Source organism: Terrapene carolina, unplaced genomic scaffold (genome assembly GCF_002925995.2).
Source record: "Terrapene carolina triunguis isolate 2854851 unplaced genomic scaffold, T_m_triunguis-2.0 Scaffold35052, whole genome shotgun sequence".
In the NCBI taxonomy this organism is placed as follows: Eukaryota; Metazoa; Chordata; order Testudines; family Emydidae; genus Terrapene; species Terrapene triunguis.
In genome coordinates, this window is record NW_020699403.1 from 1 (window position 1) to 25,040 (window position 25,040).

The 25,040-nt window shown below is 52.5% G+C and overlaps 1 protein-coding gene across 1 annotated transcript; it reads right to left on the reverse strand.

Annotated features, from left to right (window-relative positions):
* Nucleotides 1-3,701: 3,701 nt before the first annotated feature.
* Nucleotides 3,702-23,002, reverse strand: LOC112120733 (immunoglobulin superfamily member 1-like; the record flags this gene model as incomplete). The annotated part of the gene is made up of 9 exons (XM_029914330.1): nt 22,801-23,002; nt 22,649-22,684; nt 21,535-21,825; nt 20,551-20,823; nt 19,743-19,855; nt 19,578-19,635; nt 5,918-6,010; nt 4,643-4,933; nt 3,702-3,986 (listed from the first exon to the last, which is right to left on the reverse strand). Coding segments are annotated over exons 1-9 (1,507 nt in total), but the record flags the coding sequence as incomplete, so codon positions are not given.
* Nucleotides 23,003-25,040: the final 2,038 nt, after the last annotated feature.

The window sequence follows — 25,040 nt, forward strand, 5'->3', positions numbered from 1 at the left end:
TTTTTATTCACTTTTTTACCATGTGCTTACTAAACAGGCTCTGCCTTAGTAAATTCGCTTTTTAAACCTAGTTTTCAATATTATTTAATTTTTTTCTTAACCCACCCTGATATTTAATACGCCTTTTACATTTATCTCAAAATTTTCTATTCTTTAATAGCCTACCAAACAAGGCCTTTACCATCATCTCTCCTTTCTTTAAGAACTTTAAAAACAAAAATCTCTTTCTATTCTTTCATAACTAGCCCTTTACAAACATCTCTCCTGACTCAACCACATCCAATAACCTTTCTTTCCCTTTTTCTCTAAATCTTACCCAAACTTTCTTTTTTCATCTTTAAACTCTCTCTCTCTATTCTTTCAACCTTTTTCTCTCAATGTATCCAAGCACAAGCACACACAACACTTCCCCTAGTCAAACACACACACACACACACACACACACTAAAAATGGCCAATGGCATCAAACTTTGGTGCCAACGGAAATGGGGTGGAAAGGCGGGACATAAGCCCTAAATGGGGCGTGGAAACCTGTCAAAAATGCATGGTGATGAATGCTATCGAGGGATATACTACTCAAGTATCCTGGGGGGTGGAGAGGCTCCCTCTTTAGCCAGCTGAAGACAAAATGGAGGGGTTTAAATAGACTCTCTCTTGTGGGTGGAGAACCCCTCCTCACTTCTATGCAAAGTCCAGCTCCAAGATGGAGTTTAGGAGTCACCTGGACAGGTCACATGTCCATACATGACTCACAGTTTTTACAGGTAGCAGCCATTGTTTACATGCTACCTAGAACGTCCTCAAGTAGACTTCTTATGTGGATTGGAGTATGCCAAGATCCATTGTCCTTTAATGGTTTCTTGATTAGGTACTTAATTTCAACATTCCTTTCTCCAGGAACTGACCAAATGCTCTACTAAGGTTATTTAGAAATCAAGCCAGTACACAGCCAACATTCATAACTTCAAATACAAATAGGATTAATACATTCAATAGATCATAACCTTTGAGATATGTTACATGACATATGTAACATAAAACACATTCTACGCATATTTCCATAAAGCCTTATGGGAGGTACCATCACAGAATCCAAACCCCCAAATAAAACCATTTTACTCTGTATAGTATAAAGTTTAAACAGGATAAATTCATAAATTGTTCGCCCTCTATAACACAGAGAGATATGCATGGCTGTTTGCTCCCCCAGGTATTAATCACTTACTCTGGGTTTACTAATAAACAAAAGTGATTTTATTAAGCATAAAAAGGAGGATTTAAGTGGTTTCAAGTAATAACAGACAGAACAAAGTAAGTTACAAAGCAAAATAAAACAAAACATGCAAGTCTAAGCCTAATACATTAAGAAACTGAATACAGATAAATCTCACCCGCAGAGATGTTCCAATAAGCTTCTTTCATAGACTCATAGACTCATAGACTTTAAGGTCAGAAGGGACCAATATGGTCATCTAGTCTGACCCCCTGCATGATGCAGGCCACAAAAGCTGACCCCCCCACTTTCACAGACTAGACTCCTTCCTAGTCTTGGCCCAATCCTTTCCCCGGTACAGTCCTTGTTAGTTAGTTTTGGCCCAAGGCGGGAATCCTTTGTCTCTCTGGGTTGCCACCCCTCCCTCTAAATGGAAAAGCACCAGGTTTAAGATGGATTCCAGTATCAGGTGACATGGTCACAAGTCCCTGTGAGACCTCATTCTTCATTACCCACAGGCTGGTCCCCACATCCATAAGCAGGCTTGCAGGTAAATAAACCATCTACAGCCATTGTTCTAGTCAATGGGTGCCATCAAATTCTAAACCACCATTAAAAGGCCCAAACTTTCATAATTACAATAGGACTTCAGAGTTAACTTCATATTTCTAGTTTTAGATACACGACTGATACATTCATACAAATAGGATGATCACACTCAGAAGATTATAAGCTTTGTAATGATACCTTACAAAAGACCTTTTGTATAAAGCATATTCCAGTTACATTATATTTACACTCATAAGCATATTTCCATAAACATATGAAGTGCAACATCACACACAGCATCGGGGGTTCAATCCTGGGGAGACGCTGTTAGGTCAGGAACTGGGATTCTCCAAGGCAGGGGTGTTTGGGGGCAGGCGTGGTTTGTGCAGGCATCTCAGCCCCCCACGGGAAAGAGGCTTGTCCCCTGCGGAGATTCTGTTCCCTACACGGCCGGATCCAGACTCCTGGGGGTGCAGAGGGATAGTGGGTTAGAGGGGCCCATGTCGCCCTGGGCCCAGCCCCTAGGGGGAGCAGAGGCACAGAAGGGGGGGTCCACCTCACCTAGGATATCCCCCTCGGACGGCTGTATAAGGGTTCCTCCTTTGGGTGGCTGTAATAGGCCTCAGCCAGGATCAGCCCCAGGACAAGAAGGACCACAGCGCCCAGTGCCAGACGGGCGATGTTGGCGTTGGTGAAATCCAGGCGCCCTGGGAGGGCTGTTGTGGGGGGAAGGGAAGAGTCACTCGGCAGCCCAGATGGGGAGATCAGCATCTGGCACTGCCCCAGGAGCAGAGTCCCCAACCTCCCGTTCTGGCAGGTCCAGCCCAGCTGCCTCTGGAGGTCTCCCAGGGGCTGTGGCTCTGGGGCCTCCCCGGGGCCGGACTCCTCAGGGGAGGCTGCGTCCTGCTGCCCTGGGGGGCTGAGCCTCAGGTTCCCCGGTGAAGGGGGCTCCCAGGTGAATGAACTTCCCGCTGAGACACCTGGCACCTCAAGACAGGGCCAGGGGATGGGGACAATCAGAGCCGCAGGGTCTTAGCCCCCCAGAACAGGGAACCACCCCAGCTCCCTGTCCCCATAGGACCCTTCTGTCCATCCCTACAGGTGCCTCTGCCGCAGCCTGTCTGCTGTGCAGTGAGCCCATCCCCGGGGTATCTTGGCTGCTGACAAACAGCCAGGCAGTGCGCGCTGGGGGAGGCTGGTATGTTAACTGCTGTCCCCCACACTCGAGTGGTGCCCAGGGCCCTGGGGACCAGGGTGCAGCCAGAGGCAGCAGAACATCTACTGGGGAGGGTCAGGAGGTCCCCTGACACCAGTGTGGGGAGGGGAAGCAAGAACCAAGGGAATTCTGGGAAATGCTCACTCCTATTCCCAGGGCGATGTCATGTGGCTCAAAAAGGGGGGGTTATTGCCCGAGGACTCTGGCACCAAGCTGGGCCCAATTTCAGAGCCCAGGCCCCCAGATCCTGCCCCTTCCCTGGCATCCCCCAGCAAATTCCAGGCAGCGACCAGCAGAGCAGGAGGCATCAGGGGAGCTGGGGTTCTGGAGCTGACCTTCCCCCCGATGTCTGGGCCCCACACACACCTGGGGACTATGACCTGTTTCCACAGCTATTGCCCCCCCAGGCCCCAACTCCTCTATGGGTCCCAAGAACGGGAGCAACCCGTGGGAGCATCCCCCTTGGAAAAGTCCCCTTCTCTGCAGCTGCCACTGGAGGCAGGAATCCTCCCTCCCTCTGCCCCAAACCTCCAGTGGCTCCTGGTCCCCCTTGACTGGGGAACACCCCAGTGACTCCATTCCCGCTCCACGGCCGGATGTCCCCACTGCGGGGTCAGGGCTCAGGGCAGAGTCTGGCTCTGAGCGTCCCATTGGCACCAAGCCCCCGTGTGGGTCTGGCTGGGGGTGGGGCTGGGAATGGGGACGCCGAGCTGGGACCCTCACCTCTCACCACCAGCTCCATGGGGTCGCTGGGGTATGACATGTTGAACGGATCCACTATGCTGTGATAGTAGCAGCGGTAGCTCCCCCCGTCCTCCCGGCTCACGTTGCTCAGGGAAAACACAACCATAAACCCAGTCGCATCGATAGGTTGGAAATGGCGTCGCTCTTTATTCAGCACGAACCGCATGCCCCGGCGCTGCCCCTCACACCAGATCGCCACAGTTCCCCTCAAGGAGACCCCCCTGCTTCGGCTCGGGTAGATGTTGGGTTTGGGGTAGATGGGCTCTGCAGTGGGAAGCAGACAAGCCATGAGATGCCTTTCCACAGGGGCCCAGAGTTTCCTCTGAGGGCTGGGCTAACAGCATGAGACATGGAGCAACCCCAGCCCCTGGGGGCCCAGAACTCTGCTCTCTAGTGAGTGACAGGCCAGTCCAAGATCCAGTCACTCCCTGGCTTCTCTGCTGGGAGGGTGGGGAGCCAGGACTCCTGGGTTCTGTCCCTGGCTCTAGGAGGGGAGTGGGGTCTAGCGGGGAGAGCAGGGAGGATGGGGGCCAGGACTCCTGGGTTCTGTGCACAGCACCGCCACTGACTTGTAGGGGACTGTGCAAGTCTCTACTATACACTGAGGTTTATAACCTTCAGCTTTGCCCATCACCCTGTAACTGATGTATTGCCTGGGAAAGGCACCCCCGCTCTGCATCTCCCCTGGGGACACGGATCCCCCCTTCCTCTGACCCAAATCTCCAGTGGCTGCTTCTCCCCCCTGGCTGGGGAACCCCCCAGTGACTCCGTCCCCGCTCCCCAGCCGGGCGTCCCCTCTGCTGGGCCCAGGACTCAGGGCAGAGCCTGGCTCTGAGTGTCCCATTGGTGCAGAGACCCCCTGAGGATCTGGCTAGGTGTGGAGCTGGGAGCCGGGACGCTGAGCCAGGCCCCTCCCTCACCTCCTACAATGATCTTGATGGGGTCGCTGGGATGCGATGTGTGATTCTGTTCTGCTATGGAGCGATAGTCGCAGGTGTAATTCCCTCCATCTTCCCGGCTGACACTGGGGATGGGAAATTCAGCCACGGTCCCATTAGGCACTGACTGCGCCTGCGGATTCAGGTGTCCAGCTTTACGCAGAAAGAACTCCATGCCCGGGTCCGAACCCTCACAGCGGATGGTGACGCTTCCCCCGAGCGCCACCACCCTACTGGGGCTCACCCAGATGGTGGGTTTGCGAAATTCACACCCTGCTTTCAACAAGAGACAGGAGTTAAACAGGGGAGACACAGCCCCCTGCCTCCCCCCGCCCCAATTCAGTCCATCCATCATTTGGCCTCTAGGAGTCTGTCCCCTACCAGGGTTGTCATTGGCTGCCCATGGGGCTTGGGGGCAGGGGGTTCACCCAGACATAGCTCAGGACCCGGCTGCATCAGAGATCACCTGCCCCCCTCCCAACCCCTCCTGAGGCCAGCCAGGGAGCCTGACCAGTGGGCCCCCCACCCTGGGGTTGAAAATAGAGTCTGTGACGGGCACGGGTCACACAAGACCCACCTTTCCCCAGGCCTTGGGAATGTGGGCCTGTGAGTGCAGGGGAGGGAGCTGTGGGGGGTGGATCTGGGGGCAGGGGTGGATCTGGTGGCTTCTCCCCATGGCTGCACTGACTGTGAACAGTTTCAGTTACCCCGAGGGGATCTAGAGTCCATGGATGGGCCCTGTTAGCATTTGTATGAGCTGAAAGAAATCCACGTGCCACCCCTCCCCTGATCCTCACAGTCTGGGGGGGGGGGGGGGGGGAAGGGCACGACATTGAACCAGGTGACAGTTTCTGTCTGCTTCGTCAGACCCCCGGAGCCACGTTCAGCTCCTACTTACTCCATGGGGTCGGGGGAGCTGGGGAGGCACAGAAAAACAGGGATGGGTCTGAGCTCACAGGTGGAGTTTGGGTTGAGTTTTGGGGATGGTTCAGGGCTCAGTTCCTCTTTTCCCCCCCCAACGCATCCCCTCCCTGTCCTTGATGTTACCGTCCTCCCCACAGACTGATACTCACCTCCCCACACTCCGCTGTGCCCAGCCAGCCAGCAGCCTGGAGAGGAGACAGCTCATTAGTGACCAGATCCCAGAGCAACTGGATCCCATACCCTGGTCTCAGATCCCCGCTCCCCATGGGCACACGCCCTGGTCTCAGATCCATGCCCCTGTGGGCACACGCCCTGGCTGTCTTTGATACTCACCAAGAAGGAGGATGGTGAGAGCAGATGCCATGATGGGGCAGTGGGGGTCCCTAAGTGCTGCCACCAACACCCCAGTGCCCAGCTCCACCAAGCCTGAGGCCCGAGTGCGAGCAGAATGAGGAACTGCGCCAGGGGCTGCAGCCCCAGGAAACCCCTGATGCGCTCGGCCCCTTTCTTCCCATCAGATGGTTTCTCTGCAATCTCCAGCCCAAATCTACCACAGTCAGAGCAAAGCCAGATCCCTGTGACACCCAGCAAACCACATCCCCTCATGCAGCTGCCTGGTCCCCCAAACCTCCATCACCTCCCAGCCCCACATGGGAGCTGCCCAGTCTCGAGACCAGCTGGGAACGGGGGAATCTCAGGAGCCATCAAGAGGTGACCAGGCTGCCCTGACCTTTTCCAACAGGTCCATCTAGCCTCCCTGGAGCAGCAGTTCAGAGCAGAGTAGGGCATCCCCCCCCCCCACACACACACACAGTGCCACCCACAGAGCGACCCTCTCCCATGGAGTGGGGCATTGATTCCTTCCTGACCCAGCTGGGCCCAGCATCCACCCTGGAGCATGAGAGTGGAGGGGCCTGGACAATCTCCTTCTCAGGTAGTGTCACTGTGCACTGTGATTGTGGCAAGGCACCTTCTTGCTCTCCCCAGCCTCCACTGCTTTTAGCCCTGGCGAGACAGGCTTGGGTAAAATAGTCCCTCTTGGTGGCACAGGGGAAGTCCATTCCTTCTCTCCACCAGTCTTTTCAGCTTGCTTTTCTCACTTATGGGAGGGAATGCAGCCTTTCACTGTCTTGCTGCTCCTAACCTACTGGCAGCAGGACTCCTTCTCTCTCTCCTGTTCTCCCTCCCCCGCCAGGGGAGGGTTTAAAAAGGTCTCGGGCAGCCCTAAGTTGGAATCAGCTGGTCCTAATTGACTTCAGGTAGCTCCCTCTCAGCTGATTCGAATTGATACTCTGGTAACCCCTTCTCAGCTGAACCTGATTGACCTGTAGTTACCCCCCCCCCCAGTTGATAGGGAGGAGGGCCTTTCAACCCTCTGAGATGGATTTCTCCTCCCCCCCCCTTGCAACTGTCTGTCCTGAGTCTATCACAGTATAAAGCGATCGATCATTCAGGTGTGGACACCCCCGGTCGTAGACGTGCCGGGCAATAGGGGGAGAATTAGAGTCCTCGCTCTGACCCATCTGTCGGGGAAAACTATACAAATGAAATATATACAAACTGTCTAGGTAGATACACCCCCGGTCGTAGAGGGGCCGGGCCATAAGGGGGAGGATTAGAGTCCTTGCTGCTACCCGTCTGTCGGGGAAAAATTGCATAGCTGAATATACCCTCGGTCATAGCAGATTGAGCCCAAGAGGTAGGGGGCTTAGCGTTCCCCGCTCCTGCTCGGTCAGGCAGAGTTTTTAGTGGGTATAGACTTTGTTTTTCTTTTAAATCCCAGCACGAGCGTGGGCACGGAAAAGTTATACAGATAAAAGAGATTCATAAAGAAAATATGCTCAGGCGAAAAGAGTCCCCTAGGGACAAAACTCACGAAGAGCAGAAAAAATTGCCATTCCTCCTTTTAAGACAATTTTGCAAAAGTGTGGGCCCAGCCCACGGACTGAACAAGCATTAGCTGATTTGGAAGATAGATTGGCAAAATATCTGTTGGTCTACAGGCCTTCGACCCCAATAAAAAGGGACTTGGCTGCAATTTGGCTATTGTGGGAAGCATGCAATGAGGCATTCCTCCGCTTGGCTAGCTGCCAAGAGGAAAACACCGCATTTCATGAGACGCTTGGTATATCTGAACGAGAAACTGATAAATGGAAAATACTGATTCACTGAACAGATCGAGGACAATGATAAAATACGAAAGAGAATCAGGTTTTACAGGGAATGATAAAGAAGCTAAGGTTAGAACAAGGTAGAGCCCCTGCCAATCACAACCACTGTGAATCTATTATGAAACGTCTCAAAACAAAATTGGGGTTTGCCACCCTCCAAGTAGCGGCCGTGATGGCAGGAGAATGGGACCAAGCCCGATACGGTGAGCTCCCCGAATGGGAGGGAGAACGGGATCCTAGCGAAGCTTGGAATGGAGATATATGGGATGAGCCCCAGGGATTGGAACCTATTGAACAAAACCCTATTGCAGCCCTACGATGAACTACAGTCAGAATACCTGCAGAGGGAGGGGGAAATACAACTGTCCCCACTGTCCCTGTATCAGCCGCTGACTTAAAAGCCATGGCCGATCATTTGGGACCCCTAAAAAAGGACAATTTCTCCAGGCGGTGCTCTGATGCGGTTTTGCTCACAATAAGGGACGAGCTGAATGCCACTGAAGTCTGATGCCTTGGTGGGCGTCTGCGTGGTTTCAGAGATTCGGGGGGTCCTAGACAGGATTAGAGTCGACGAGAACAGCAGCATATTGACTTTAATGGGACTTTTTGGGGAGCAAATAGGCAGGCGCAATTTCATAGCACAAGCCGTAGCCGGAACCCAAGAGCCCAATGAGGACCCCAAGAATGATTTAACCCGATGGGGTCTGATGCAGATAATGGCCGGCTTAACACCGGTGGGCAACGCCACCGTGCTGGATACAATGGCATTCAGCATACAGTCCTTAAGCGATTGTGCTGCTTCTTTAACCCCCTACTACTCCGGGAGACTTGGAATTTGGCAAGAGGGTCACCCAGCTACCCTAGGGGAACTAAGGGTTTGGTCCAACAGATAACCACCCATTCTGGACCCCAGCCCACTATAAAAAAAGAAAGCGCTGCCAATGTAGCTGCGTTAGAACCAGCCGTTACATACACCAATGGGAGCGGCACAAAGGGAATCCCGGGATCCCGAGCAGCATATACGAGAGGCCGCTCCCGTGGACAGAGAAACCACGGACGACAAGGAGATCGGTTATACCCAGACCCCCGGCAATATCAGACAGCCTCCTCCCAGCAATCAAAGGAGGGAGGTGGGCACACGGAAAATGAGGCTGGCCGGATACCCTGGCGAACACTAATGCCCCGCGGGGCAAACCGAGAAGAGTGGAATGGAGCCCCCACACCAGAACTAATCAGGGAAGCCATGAGGTTGCAAACCCCACCAAAAGAGGTGGCTAGCATAACTCCAAGTGCACCACCCCCTTCTTCCTCGCTGCAATGCTTCCCAAACCCACTCCCTTTTCCGGGGCAAGACTAGAGGGGCCCGCTGAACGAGGAAGCCCCACCACCAGGAGGGGCACAGAGGTGGAGGTTCATAGGCAAGGTCTCCTGAGATCCCAGGGGAAAACCATGTGTGTACGTTCAGCAGGGTGGATATACCCATACACCAGCTTTAATAGATACAGGAGCCGCTGTATCCTTAATCAGAACAACCCCAAAAGCAGGAAAGAGACTAAAACAGGTCGCTTTGAAATCCTTTCAAGGGAAATCTAGTCTTGGGTGGGAATGGATCCAAGTCCCCTTTTCGGTGCAAGCGTTTGAGACATTAGGGGATTTGATCCAGACTCCCGATATGGTTGATGAAATTCTTCTGGGATCTGACTGGTTGTTCAAAAGCAATGTGGTAATCAATATGCCCAGACGTACTCTCTGGAAGTTAGAAATTCCTCCTCCCCATTCAGGAAAAATCGGGCAGGATGTTATATTAACAAAAGGGGGAGAGATACCAGTAGCCTCACTTACAGCTCAACAAATATGGACGTAAAGAAAACAGATTGCGGTAAAATTAATGCTTGTGTTAAGATCGTTGGGGAATTTGTGCTCCTCAAAAACAATACTCCTACCCGAGAGAGGCAGAGCCCCAATTGGTGCAAACCATCCAGGACTTAGAACAACAAGGGGTCATTCAAAAAACAAATTTACCCTTTAACTCCCCTGTGTGGCCAGTGCTAAAGGCAGACGGCCAATCCTGGTGTTTAACCATTGATTATAGAAGAATCCATAAGGGCATCATCCTTATGGCTCCTATTGTGGCTGGTATGACACAGGTCATACAAACAGTGCAGGCCACATCCAAATATTTCTCAGTTATTGATCTGGCCAAGTGTTTCTTTGCCACCCCCCTACATCCGGACTCACAAGATCCATTTGCCTTTACCATACAGGAGCAACAACGGACCTTTTGTTGGTTGCCCCAGGGATATCACAACAGCCCGGCTATTGCCCATCGGCATGTTGTGGATTTGCTAGACCCGTTGAGCCCACAGGAAAGGCCTTTTGTGTGTTCATATGTAGATGACATTTTGATATTTGGGGAAACTGAGGCGCAAATGGAAAAAGTGTTGGCACAAATTCGGGAAACGGGGTTCAAAGTAGCCTTAGACAAGGCTCAGCTGGTGCTACCTCAGGTTGCACACCTGGGCGCAGTCGTTGGACAAGAAGGGAGACAGGTAGATCAGAGGAAGGTGAGGGCACTGGTAGAAATGCCGGTCCCTACCGACGCCCACTCCTTAAGAGTAATGCTAGGGGGATTCAATTTTCTTAGACCGCACATTTATAAATATGCTGAAATAACTCATCCCTTGTGGAAACTGCTAAAGAAAAAGACCAAATGGGAATGGGGAGAAGAGCAGGACCCCGCTTTAACTCAGCTAAAGCACAAGGCTCTCACAGGCCCAGCCCTGCGTTTCCCTGATGAATCAGCCTTTTGGTGGCTAATAACATGGCCTTGGCTGCCACACTATTACAAAACAATGAAGAGGGAAAGCGAGTGCCGGTAGCAATTGAATCCAGGAAATTACAAGGAGCAGAAATTCATTTTGACCCCTGTGAACGTGTCTAGCAGCCGTCTGGGCAGTACAATCTTTTGAGCCGCTCACAGGAACGGACCCTATTGCTACCCAAAGCACTCACACTCCTCTCAAGTACATTTTATCAGGGAAATTAATGGGAGGTAAAGTCTCAAACAGCTGAATGGCCCAATGGACGCTTATTTTAGTTAACGGGGTGACCACAGAAACAGTGTCCAACTAACACATGCCCCGATTGAGAAAGGGAAGTACATGAATGTCCAGAGGTCACTCTGGAGCAAAGAATTGCCTTGTAAAGGCACGCCCACTGGAAGAATTAGAAACCGTGGGCCAAGAAAAGCACGTCCAGTTTACTGATGGGAGTGCAATGGTAGTAAACGGGAAAAGATGTGTAAAATACGCAGCCATTGACTTAGAAGAAGAAGTAATTCAGGGACCTTTAGATCATGGATCAGCTCAGCATGCCAAGCTCCACGCAATGTAACAGGTTTTAAGGTGATATGAAAATTCCCCACAGCCCGTGTATATTTATGCTGACAGTGATTTTTGTGTGAAGGGAATACAGTTTTGGATACACGATTGGTATAGGAATGGGTGGAAAGCAGCGGATGGAAAGGATATTGCATATTCAGAGGAATGGAAATGGATTTACCAGTGGGTAACAAAGAACCCTAAACTGTTAAAGGTGTGACCTGTAAAGACCCACAGTAAAGGAACGGGCATGGAGGGCACCTGGAATAATTGGGTAGATACAATAGCCCGACAGCACGACATAGCAGTTGTAACCAGAAGTCAGAAAAGGAATGTCTGTGCTGACACAGCTGAGCCAACAGATGGCGCTACAGACCACCCGACCGAGTCCCAGGCAAAATAGAAAGACAAGAGTTACTTATTGTAGCCCATCAGTTTATGCATGAAGGAGTGGAAGGGACTTTAAGAAGGCTAAAGCAAGTAGCAGAATGGGAGTGTATGGAAGATGATGTTAGAACATGGGTATGAAACTGTGTGTGGTGCACTCAGGGCAAGGCTCGTCCTCCCCACTGGCAACCCAGGATGAACCAATGAAGGCTTGGGCCGTGGCACAGGGTTCCAATTGATTTTATTGATAAACGGCCAAGGAGTAAGGAAGGATTCCAGTATTTATTGGTGATAATCGATTCCTTTTCCGGATGGGTGGAGGCATTTCCTACTAAAGATAATAGCACCAGGGTAGTGGCCAAAAAGTTCTTTAATGAGGTAGTGTGTAGATATGGCACCCCCAAAATAATAGATTCTGACAATGGTGGAGCCTTTGTAGGAGAAATTTTTACCACAATGATACAAGCCTTGGGAATTAAACAAATGCTCCATATACCAGACCAGCCTCAGTCCTCAGGCCAAGTAGAGCACATGAATTGCACTATTAAGGAAGCGCTCTGGAAGGTTGTAAAATCACACAGGGAAAGATAAACTGCCTCTGATTTTGGCTGACATCCACAGCAGTAATTAACTAAGGACAAAAATTCAACTCTTCCAAATTTTGTTTGGACATCCAATGCGCCTAATGATTGATCCGAGTTACCTGGTACAGGGTCAAGAAGAGAGCTCTAATATAACCCAGCATGATTATTTTCAATGGCTTAAGCGGTTACAAGAAGATAAAACTACCTTCCAGTATAGAGTTAATCAGGCCACCCAACAAATGAACAACAAAATGCAAAAACAAAGGCCCTGTGGGAAACAGGGGACCAAGTCATGTACCTTAAAATGGGAAAAAGGGGTCACTCACTGGAGTCAAAATGGATAGGCCCTTACTCCATAGTGCAGCACCTTAGCCCATTGGTATATTGCATTGAAAAAGATGGAAAACTGAAATGGGTCCATGTTTCACAAGTTACATCGTTTACATAAATAATGATGTTTGGATTCTTTGCAGAAAAGGACATCCCAGAAGCTGAGCTCGAGGCGCTGCTTAACCACCACAATTTTAATCCACAGAAAATGAGCCTCCAGTGTAAGGTTTGGCTTTACCTGCTTCCGGGAACTTTTAGTGTCCAGATAATTAGCGCAATCATGGGAGAAGATGCAGCCCTCCTTATAAGCCAATATTTAAGGAATAATTCACTCCCCGCCAACCAGTCATGGATTCCTACCTGTGATTCGGTGATCCTCATGGAATGGTATGATAAAAACACTAGCCAAATCTTAAAACCCTTAGGAAATACCAATGTGTATACCTGGGAAGGGAAGTGGGACTTAAAGTTCACCTTATAAACTCCACAGGAATACCAAACCACTGGGAAATAGGGGTTAAAATAGAGGGTCCCTATGGGGATATCACCTGGAGTTCCAGCTACCCACGATTACTATATCAGTGGGATGAGCCTGTTAGGACAGGAACAATAGTAACAGTTATTGTGGGGTACTGTCCAATACCCTGTAGTAAATTGGATCTATAGTTCCTGGTACCCCAATTAAGATAAAGAAACCAAAGTCGTTTGTGACTCAAAGTGATCGAGTAAAAGTCTTGTTAAATCCACTATTAGTAAAAATGAAAATCGGTATGGATTGGACTCAGTTAAATGTGTCTAAATTGGAACGCAAATGTTCACCCTACTCCCTTCCTATTACAACGGCCTGGATAGAAACACATCAACACTCCAATGGCCGAGCAAAATGAGATGCAGTAGACACCATATTAGGAGGAGTTGGAGCAGGAATTATGAACACTGTAGACCTGGAGGTAATTACGAATAAGTTACGTTTCTTGTCACAAGTGCAAGATAGTCTCATTCACAAGCAGGCAGGTAACTAGTGTGGATTTGGTACAAATAGGGCTGGGAAACCAAAAAGCAACATGGAATATGTGGCGGTGGCTAAACACCACCTCCTGGCTGCTGTATAAACAACAAACAGAAGTAGGGAATACACCTGCCTTGGCCATAGGCTGTTGTAACAGTGCGGGACTCACCGCTGCGGCGCCTCCTGCTGGTCGTCTCGGGAATTAGCTTGTTTCCAGCCTTGGAGCGCCCTCTGCGGTCTGGTGTCCCGCTGCTGCTTGGCTCCCTGTGTCCCTCCCGGACCCGGTGCCCTGTTATCCGGGGTGCTGCCCCTTGGCAGTAACCCCCACAGTTCTGGGTCTCCCCCTCCCAGGGGAACCCCCACCCACTATCCCCTCAGTCTTGGCTACTGCCCCGTCTCCATCTAGCCCCCGTTCCCTGGGGCAGACTGCAGTATCAGCCACGCATCACAGGCAAAGGGGTTTGGAACTGCTGCCTCTGCCTACCCATGGGCTGCCCCTGCAACCCAGTACCTAATAGGCCTTACCAGGCCTGCAGCCTGGGGCTTTCCTAGGCCGGAGCTTCCCAGCTCCCTTGGCCTTTCCCCAGCCCTGCTCCATTCCAGATACACTGCTCAGGTCCCTGCAGCCAGGTCCCTCCCTCTCAGAAGCTAGAGAGAATCTGTTAGCTCCTGGCTCCCAGCCTCTTATATAGGGCCAGCTGAGGCCTGTTTGGGGTGTGGCCCGGCTGCGGCCACTTCCCCAGTCAGCCCAGCTTTTAGAGCTGCAGCCCTCTCCAGGGCTGCTTTCAAGCCTTTCCAGGCAAGAGTGGGTGTCCACCCCGCTACAGATGTACTGAAATGCAAATTCTTAGCTTAGCATCACTTGAACACAAACTGTTTTGGGTAATATCTGGGAATGTTTGGGTATAAACGCATCTTTTAAAACAGTGGAAGAGGTCCTTGTTTGACACCTACAAATATGAATGAGGACAATGTGTTTCCAGCATGGTTAAGCCTGATTTGTTATTAGGTGAAATTATTGTTAAAATTGATCACCAACAGTCTGTGGAGACAGAAATATGGAAAGTGAGCCCGCTCCCAAAATTAACCCCGAGTTCCTTTTGGCTTCCCCAGGTTATGGGTCAGTGGGCTGGGAAAGAAGAAATTATTGGACACCTGAGGGTGTACGGAGTGGAGCCCTCAGAAATGGGGGGTGCTTGTCCCTACCTGTCACCACAGAACCATGCAGCAAGGACACATCATTGGGAACATGTGTATGGGATGAACTAGAAAAGGTGACTCCGTTTTTACAATAGAAACAGGGGGATATACGGAAGCGTGTCGTTCACATATTACACATCAATGGAGACATGCCAAAAATTGCTAAATCTGAAAAAGAACTGACAGCCTATCATTGGTACGATGTTTTTATAGGCTGGTCCCTGGCCTCTAAGGGCATATTGTCTATTATGTTTCACGCATTACTAGTTGTGTTAATATTGTCCTATGTTTGCTTGTTAGGAATTTGTTGTACGTGCTGTTGGGCAAAAAGAATGTTTGTTATATTACAAATTACAAGCTCAAATTGTCTCTCAGTATATTGCTATGAAACAATTATATAAAATATGACCCACTAAAGAATTGTTCTTGAGGGGTCCAAAAGGGGACATGTAGTAGTAGGATTTTATGTTTGTATTTCATATAATTTAGAATGGAGGATAAAGAATAATAAGGTAGCATGTATTAAATGTATTGGTGTGTGATTTGATCATATCCTGCCAGTCACCCTTTTTGAATAGCAGAAAGAAATGGCCTAATGGGCCAATGGGTAGAGATACATCAGCCAGAATCTGTGTCTGGACTGATTTCAAGGCAGTAACAGACCTTTGAGGGTCACCAATTTGTTGTAGGTTTAGCATTTTAAAATAAGTAAAAGAATGCCATGGTTGTTTTTCTTTTACATTGCAACTTGATGTTCCTGTTCAAAATGTTCTGTGTAAATTAATTCTGTTTTGTGTGTGAATGAGGAATGTGTGTGTTAAGAGATAAGTGTGAAGGCCATCGCTGAACCAGATGTACGAGGGAGGAACCGGAGACAAGACACAAGGGTGCAAGGAGGCTGCAACAGACCTCTATTGAAATGTCAGAAGAGGGCAGATTGAGGGCTCTAAAGATGAGACTGGCACCTGTCTATGGGGACAAGATAGCTGTGATCGAAACCAGCCTGGGGTAACTCCCTGAGGAATTTGATGAAAGAACAAGATAAAGGATGAGAAGGACAATTTAAGAAAACAAGCACTCGTCAAACAACAATTGATTACAGCATGATGGTGCAAAACACATTGGTCCCAATGAAGGAGAATCACTGTATAAACAGGGTGCCTGCCATGAAACTTTGGGTTCGTCCTGCCAAGACTTCCCCAGAGCATCGTGTTGCGACCAAGAGAACCCGACTCCTCCCTACCTGTGATCAACCTAGCTGATCAACCTAGCTGATCTGGACTGGTAACTATAAGATCGACTGGCAGGACAGTGTCTGTGTGTGGGGTGTAACTGAATGCATATGCTAATTGTTGTATCTTCAATAAATGCGGCGTATTGCCTTTTCCCTTGAAAAAGATCCCGTGTGCTTCTTATAAGCATAACACCCTAAAGACCCCATTTCTTGCCATACCTGTCCGCGTCAGGGGGGAGGCTGAGGGGATGTGGGAGCCATTATAGGCCAGGCAGTGTGTGAGGCAGGGGGAGGGAGGGAAGAAGAATGTGGGAGGAGGGGAAGGGGGCTGAGACTGAGGAGGCTGGAGCAGGACAGTGACAGAGGAGGGGGGATTTGGGGTCCCCCCATGTGTGTTCCAGGCTTAACTTGCCCCGTGGCCATGGGGGCATTCCTGTCCCCTCTCCCTCCTGCCTCCCAGCTCCATGGGGGTTTTGACTGGAAACAATCCTGCCCCCCACTCCCAGCTCAGACCCACTGAGGGTGGGGGGGGCTACATGGCAAAGTGTGGGGAGCAGAGAAGGGGGGTAAGGAAAGGGTATTGGGGGGTCTGGAAATGTGGGTGGGGCAGGAGCATCTAGAGGGAAAGGGGAGGGGAAGGGGAGGTATGAGGGGCCATTATGGGGCAGGGAATGTGGGGCAGAGGGGAATGTAGGGGGCAGGAGACTGAGGGGAAAGAAAGTGGGTCACCCAGGACTAAGGGGGCAGAAGTAGGAGTGGGGAAGTGAGAGAGAAACCTGCTAAGACGTAGAAATCGCAGCTCCCTCCTGGGAGGGTACCATCAGCCTCTCCCCACTCACACCCCCAAAAAATCCTACCCCCCAGCTCTGACCTTTCTTGGGAAGCATATCTGCACTCAAACTCCTTTCCCCAATCCGGCCCCTGTTCCCTCAGCCCCCACCCTGGCACCCCCAACCTACTTCCCCCAAACTCTGCACTCCCCCCATCCACCTCCCTTCAAATGCCCACCATGGGGGTGCCCAGTGCACCTTGTTCTGTTCATGGAGATGCAATAAAGGGCCCAAGGTGAGAACACTCCCCAGCCCCTGCCCCACACTAAACAGGGTTAAACACAGGCTGGGGGTGGGGTCCAGAGCCCGCAGCCTGCTCAGCCCCATGGCAAACACCCCACTGACCCCTGGGACTGGCTGTTACAGACACAGCAGAGCAGGAACCAGGGGAGCCGTGGCAGGCACCGTGTGAAACGAAGGGTTTGTTCCAGCCCCGGCCCCGTTTGCTGGAGCGAGTCTCTAGCTGGAAAATCCCCTGGGTTTGGGCATCTCTCCGCTGGCCCCAGAGATGCTAGTTACTTTCCGAGGGGGGGGGGCAGAGGAACCAGCGGAGCTGGGCTGGAGCTGGCGTCACCGCGGCTGCTGTTAAAGTCCGATTGTGACGGGTTCAGTCCCAAAGACCCCCTTGGGACTGTCACCTGACGTGCTGGAATTACCTCTGAGCCCGTTTTCCACTGCCAGTTTGAGACTTCAGAACCCTGCCTTGTTGAGCCAGAGACGCTAGCCTGCTGCAACACAGACCCAGGTGTGATCCAAGCCTCCAAAGCTGCAGACTTTAACCAAAACCTGCTCCGCAGGTTTCCTCCCTCTAGCACCGAGACCCCCAGCTCCCAATGGGATCCAAACCCCAAATAAACCCATTTTCCTCTGTATAAAGCTTATACAGGGTAAACTCATAAATTGTCTGCCCTCTATAACACTGATAGAGAGATTTGCACAGCTGTTTGCTCCCCCAGGTATTAATCACTTACTCTGGGTTAATTAATAAACAAAAGTGATTTTATTAAGTATAAAAAATGGGATTTAAGGGGTTTCAAGTAATACCAGACAGAACAAAGTAAGTCACCAAGCAAAACAAAACAAAACACGCAAGTCTAAGCCTAATAAATTAAAGAAACGGAATACAGGTAAATCTCACCCTTAGAAATGTTCCAATAAGCTTCTTTCACAGACTAGACTCCTTCCTAGTCTGGGCCCAATCCTTTCTCTGGTACAGTTCTTGTTACTTCCAGCTCAGGTAGTAACTAGGGGATTCCTCATGACTGGCAGCGCCCTTTGTTCTGTTCCACCCCAAGGCTGGAATCCTTTGTCTCTCTGGGTTCCCACCCCTCCCTCTAAATGGTAAAGCACCACGTTTAAGATCAGAGTGGTAGCCGTGTTAGTCTGGATCTGTAAAAGGAGACAAAGAGTCCTGTGGCACCTTCATCATTCATCTGACGAAGTGGGTATTCACCCACGAAAGCTTATGCTCCAATATGTCTGTTAGTCTATAAGGTGCCACAGGATTCTTTGTAGGTTTAAGATGGATTCCAGTATCAGGTGACATGGTCACATGTCACTGTACGACCTCATTCTTCATTAACCACAGGCTGGCCTCCAAGTCCACAAGAAGGCTTGCAAGTAAATAAATCATCCACAGCCAATTATCCTAGTCAATGGATGCCATCAAATTCTAAACCACCATTAATGGCCCACACTTTGCATAATTACAATAGGACCTCAGAGTTAGTTTTATATTTCTAGATTTAGATAGAAGAATGATACATTCATACAAATAGGATGATCACACTCAGTAGATTATAAGCTTTGTAGTGATACCTTATGTAACCCCTTTGGGGTTTAGAGAGCATGGCCCTTTAAATCATTGTCCTAAGGGGGAGGGGGAGAGTAATAAAAAAGAAGGGAAACGCCAGGGGGCAGCGCTGGAGCTCCAGGGAGAGGGAGATGCAGCCTGCAGGCCCTGAAAAAGTGAAGCAGCAGAGAACCTGCCTGAAGCCTGGGAAGGACAGGGCCGATCGGGGACACCCCAGGACAGGAGCCAGGAGGAGCACTGTGCCAGGGAGGACTCGCCTGAGAAGGACAGGCCGGAGCTGGACCCAGTATCACGGCTGCCCAGAGCTGCATGGGGCTGGGAGTACTGGGGCTTGTAACTCTGCACTGGGGACAAGGAGGGAGGCTGCAGCTAGTTAAGTGGGGAGGGGGTCGCTCGGTGTGGCTTTGCAGAAAGCAGCAGAAGAGGGCACCGGAGGGGTTTGTTGGGGGAAAGTTCACTGGCGCCGAAGACGACCAGGAGCACCCAAGACTCACCCCTGGACTGGAACTTTGCTCAGGACTCCTGAACTCTGTATGCAGACACATTGCTCGGTGTCTGCCCTTCCAGACTGTGCTACCACTGGGCCTGTGGGGCCTTGGCTTGGATGCAGCCCTGTCTTACTGCTCCCCCTTTTCTCCTCTCATCCCTCTGTAAATAAATATTTCCCTTGTTATATCCACTGTACTTTTCCTGTGGGTGTGTGTGTTCACTCTGGGGGGTTTGGAACAGGTGCCCCTGGGGTGGAAGGGATTTCTCCTGCTGCATTCCTGCGCGCGCCCTCTCTTGGCCAGCGCTGCCTGCAGAGCAGACTCCATCTGGGCCACGAGGGCGCTAAAGTTACACTTACAAGAGACCTTTTGCATAAAGCATATTCCAGTTATGCTTATGAGTGTAAATATAATGTATTTCCATAAACATATGAAGTGCAACGTCACACACGGCATCGGGGGTTCAATCCTGGGGTGCCGCTGTCAGGTCGGGAGCTGTTGGGGGGGATTCTCTGAGGCAGGGGTGTTTGGTGGCAGGGGGTTTGTGCCGGCGTCTCAGCACCCCACGGTAAAGTGGCTCGTACCCCAGGGAGATTCTCTTCCCTGCACGGCTGGATCCAGGCTCCTGGGAGTGCAGAGAGATGGCATGTTAGAGGGGTCCGTGTCACCCTGGGCCCAGACCCTGGGGGGAGGAAGGGGCACAGAAGGGGAGGATCAGCTCACCTAGGGTGCTCCCCTTGGGCGGCTGTAATAGGCCTCAGCCAGGATCAGCCCCAGGACGAGCACAACCACGGCGCTCAGCCCCAGGCGGGCGACGTTGGTTTTGTTGAAATCCGGGGAGGCTGCTGTGGGGGGAAGGGAAGAGTCACTTGGAGATCAGCAGCTGGCGCTGCCCTGGGACCGGAGCCCCCAATCCGTGGTCCGGCAGGTCTGGCCCAGTCTGTGGTCTCCCAGGTGCTGCAGCTCTGAGGCCAGGGGGGTGTCATGTGGCCCAAGAGTGGGGGTTATTGCCCAAGGACACTGGCACCCAGCTGGGCCCAATTTCACAGCCCAACCCCCCAGATCCTGCCCCTCCCCTGGGATCCTCCAGCAAATTCCAGGCAGTGACCTGCAGTGCAGGAGGCATTGGAGAAGCTGGGGGTCTGGGGCTGCCCCTCCCTCTGATGTCTGAGCCCCACCCACCCCTGGGCACAACAACCTGTTTCCACAGCAATTGCCCCCCCCCAAACCCCAATTCCTCTATGGATCCCAAGAATGGGAGCAACCTGGCGGAGTATCCCCCTGGGAAAAGGCCCCTTCTCTGCAGCTCCCCCTGGGGAAGAGAGCCCCCTCCGTCTGCCCTGAAGCTCCAGTGGTTGCTGTTCCCCCCCACTGGGGAGCCCCCCAATGACTCCATCCCCACTTCCCAGCCAGGCGTCCCCTCTGCGGGGTCAGGGCTCAGGGCAGAGCCTGGCTCTGAGCGTCCCATTGGCACCGAGCCCCCGTCAGGGTCTGGCTGGGGGTGGGGCTGGGAACGGGGACACCGAGCCGGGCCCCTCACCTCTCACCACCAGCTCCATGGGGTCGCTGGGGTACGACACGGCGAACGGCTCCGATCGGCTGTGATAGGAGCAGCTGTAGCTCCCGCTCTGTTCCCGGCTCATGTTGCTGATGGGAAACACAGCCTCAAAGTCGTCTGAATCCATAGCTTCAAAATGGCGTCGCTCTTTATTCAGCACGAACCGCACGCCCCGGTGCTGCCCCCGACACCAGATGCTCACAGCTCCCCCCCTGCTGGTTCTCAGGGAGATGCTGGGTTTGGGGTAGCTGGGCTCTGCAGTGGGAAGCAGACAGGCCATGAGACGCAGGCCCCGTCACTCAGTCCTGGGGCCCGTCCTCACCACGTGGCCTCAGTGGTGGGTCAGACCCAGCGGCCCTGGGGACGGGCTCCTGGATGCCTTTCCACAGGGGCCAGAGTTTCCTCTGAGCCCTGGGCTAACAGCATGAGACACGGAGCAACCCCAGCCCCTGGGAACCCAGAGCTCTGCTCCCTAGCGCGTGACAGGCCAGTCCAGGCTCCAGGGTCCATGCACTCCCTGGCTTCTCTGCTGGGAAGGGAGTGGGGTCTAGCTGGAGAGCGGGGAGGATGGGGGCCAGGACTCTTGGGGTTCTGTGCAAAATACCACCACTGACTTTTAGGGGATTGTGCAAGTCTCTACTATACACTGAGGTTTATAACCTTCAGCTCCGCCCATCACCCCCTAACTGATGTGTTGCCTGGGAAAGGCCCCCCTACTCTGGAGCTTCCCCTGGCAGTATGGGTTCCCCCTTTCTCTGCCCCAAATCTCCAGTTGCTGCTTCTTCCCCCTGGCTGGGGAACCCACCAGTGACTCCATCCCCACTCCCTGGCCAGGCATCCCCTCTGCTGGACCCAGGGATCAGGGCAGAGCCTGGCTTTGAGCGTCCCATCGGTGCAGCGACCCCATGGGGATCTGGCTGGGTGTGGGGCTGGGAGCCAGGATGCTGAGCCAGGCCCCTCCCTCACCTCCTACAATGATCTTGACGGGGTCGCTGAGTTGCGATGTGATATTCTGATCCGTTATGGAGCGATAGTCGCAGGTGTAGCTCCCTCCATCTTCCCGGCCGACACTGCGGATGGGAAATTCAGCCACGGTCCCATCAGGCACCGACTGCTCCTGCAGGTTCGGGTGTCCAGCTTTATGTAGAAAGAACTTCATGCCTGGGTACAAACCCTCACAGCGGATGGTGACGCTTCCCCCGAGCGCCACCACCCTGCTGGGGCTCACCCAGATGGTGGGTTTGAGAAATTCACGCCCTGCTTTCAACAAGAGACAGGAGTTAAACAGGGGAGACACAGCCCCCACCTCCCCCCGCCCCAATTCAGTCCATCCGTCATTCGGCCTCTCTAGGAGTCTGTCCCCTACGAGGGTTGGCACTGCCTGCCCATGGGGCTTGGGGGCAGGGGGTTCACCCAGACGTAGCTCAAGATCCAGCTGCATCAGAGATCACCTGCCCTGCCCGTCCCTCCCTCCCCGGCCCCACCACAGGCCAGCCAGGGAGCCTGACCAGTGGGCCCCCAGCAGCTCTGCCCCCTGCCCTGTGGTTGTAAATAGAGTCTGTGACCAGTGGGAATCACACAAGACCCACCTTTCCCCAGGTCTTTTCACGTGTCTTGGGAACTGTGGGTGGGGGGGCTGCGAGTGCAGGGGAGGAAGCTATTGGGGATGGATCTGGGGGCAGGGGTGGATCTGGGGGGTTCTCCCCCATGGCTGCACTGACCGTGAATGTTTCGGTTCCCTGAGGGGATCTAGAACCCATAGACAGGCCCTGTTAGCGTTTGTATGAGCTGAAATAAATCCACGTGCTGCCCCCCCGATCCTCACAGCCTGTGGGGGGCAGGACATTGAACCAGGGGACGGTTCCCGTCTGCTTCCTCAGACCCTGGGAGCCAGATTTGGCTCCTAGTTACTCCATTGGTGGTCGGGGGGCACAGAAGAATGGGGCCAGGTCTGAGCTCACAGAGAGAGCTTGGGTTGAGTTTGGGGGGAAGGTTCAGGGCTCAGTTCCTCTTTTCCCCACCCCACGTATCCCCTCCCCCATCCCTGATGTTACCATCCTCCCCACAGACTGATACTCACCTCCCCACACCCCGCTGTGCCCGGCCAGCCAGCAGCCTGGAGAGGAGACGCTTGTTAGTGACCAGATCCCAAAGCACCTGGATCCCACACCCTGTCTCATACTCCCCCTGCCCCCCTCATGGACACACAGCCTGGCTGTCTCCGATACTCACCGAGGAGGACGGTGAGAGCAGATGCCATGACGGGGCAGTGGGGGCCCCTCAGCGCTGCCACCAACATCCTGGTGCTGAGCTCCACCGAGCCTGAGGCCCGAGTGCGAGCGGAATGAGGAACTGCGCCGGGGGCTGCAGCCCCAGGAAGCCCGTGATGCGCTCGGCCCTTTTCTTCCCCATCAGATGGTTTCTCTGCACTCTCCAGCCGAAATCTACCGCGGTCAGAACAAAGTCAAGTTCCTGCAACACCCAGCAAACCACATCCCCTCCTGCAGCTGCCCAGCCCCCACCCCCGCATCATCTCCTAGCCCCACATAGGAGCTGCCCAGTTCAGGGACCAGCTGGGAACAGGGGGAATCTCAGCAGTCGTCAAGAGGTGCCCAGGCTGCCCTGAGCTTTTCCAACAGGCCCATCTAGCCTCCCTGGAGCAGCAGCTCAGAGCAGAGTAGGGCATCCCCCCCCCACCCACACACACACACACAGTGCCACCCACAGAGCGACCCTCTCCCATGGAGTGGGGCATTGATTCCTTCCTGACCCAGCTGGGCCCAGCGTGTGCCCTGGAGCATGAGAGTGGAGGGGCCTGGACAACCTCCTTCTCAGGTAGTGTCGCTGTGCACTGTGATTGTTGAAAATACTGCTAAAAGGTATCCCATACGTATAACGTATCAGAGGGGTAGCCGTGTTAGTCTGAATCTGTAAAAAGCAACAGAGGGTCCTGTGGCACCTTTAAGACTAACAGAGGAATGTTTGCGTAGAGAGCCTCTACATCCATGGTGGCTAGGATGGTGTTTTCTGGGAGGTCACCAACGCATTGTAGTTTTCTCAGGAAATCTGTGGTGTCACGGAGATAGCTGGGAGTGCTGGTGGCGTAGGGTCTGAGTAGGGAGTCCACATATCCAGACAGTCCTTCAGTGAGAGTGCCAATGCCCGAGATGATGGGGCATCCAGGATTTAGTCTTAAAGGTGCCACAGGACCCTCTGTTGCTTCATACGTATAAAGTGATCCATCATTCAGCTGTGCACACTCCCGGTCATAGAAGTGCCGGGCAATAGGGGGAGAATTAGAGTCCTCGCTCCTACCCGTCTGTCGGGGAAAACTATACAAATAAAATATATACAAACTGTGTAAGTATATACAGCCCCGGTCGTAGAGGTGCCGGACCATAAGGGGGAGGATTAATGTCTTCGCTCCTACCCGTCTGTTTGGGAAAAATTGCATAGGTGAATATACCCTCGGTCATAGCAGGATTGAGCCCAAAAGGCAGGGGGCTTAGCGTTCCCCCCTCCTGCTCGGTCAGGCAGAGTTTTTAGTGGGTATAGACTTTCGGTGTTTTGTAAGTTCCAGCACAAGCATGGGCAAATAAGGAATAGATTTCTGTAAGACCTTATTGTGAAGGATATAGGAGTGTGGGATATTGTTATGATTTTACATACACATTGTTCATTGTACAAAACACGTCACATTTTTTAGCTCATTTCAGAGAGATGTTTTTAATTATGTGGTTTTGCTACATTTTTTTTTTTGGTTACAGATAGGGACAAGCACAGGGCCGGCTCTAGGATTTTTGCCGCCCAAAGCAAAAACAATTTTGGCCGCCCCCCCCGTTCTTTAATTACCCCACCCCCGGCCCCACCTCAACTCCGCCCCTTCCCCAAATCCCCAGCCCTGCCTTCTCCCCCCAGGCTCTCAAGCCTAGGAGGGAGGGAGGGAGGGGGAGCAGTGGTGCGCGAAACGGCCGCTCGGGATCTCCCGCTCCCTCCCAGGTTTGAGAGCCTGGGAGGGAGGGCGAGTAGCGGCGCACGAATCAGCTGTTTCGTGCGCCGTGGCAGCAGCAGCGGAGGTGAGCTAGGGCGGCCGGGGCACATTTTTAGGGGCGGCATTCTGGCGCCGGCCATGCCGCCCCTAAAAATGTGCCGCCCCAAGCACCAGCTTGTTTTGCTGGTGCCTAGAGCCGGCCCTGGACAAGCACACCCATTTCTGAGGGCTTCATTCATAGAATATGAGGGTTGGAAGGGACCTCAGGAGGTCATCCAGTCCAACCCGCTGCTCAAAGGAGGACCAATCCCCAGACAGACTTTTGCCCAAAATGGTCCTCTGAAGGATTGAACTCACAACCCTGGGTTTAGCAAGCCAATGCTCAAACCACTGAGCTATCACTCTTGGGTATTCAGTAGTTTTCTCTTTTTTTCAACTGACTGACCCATAACCTGGGGTAGCCAAAAGGATCCCATGGTCA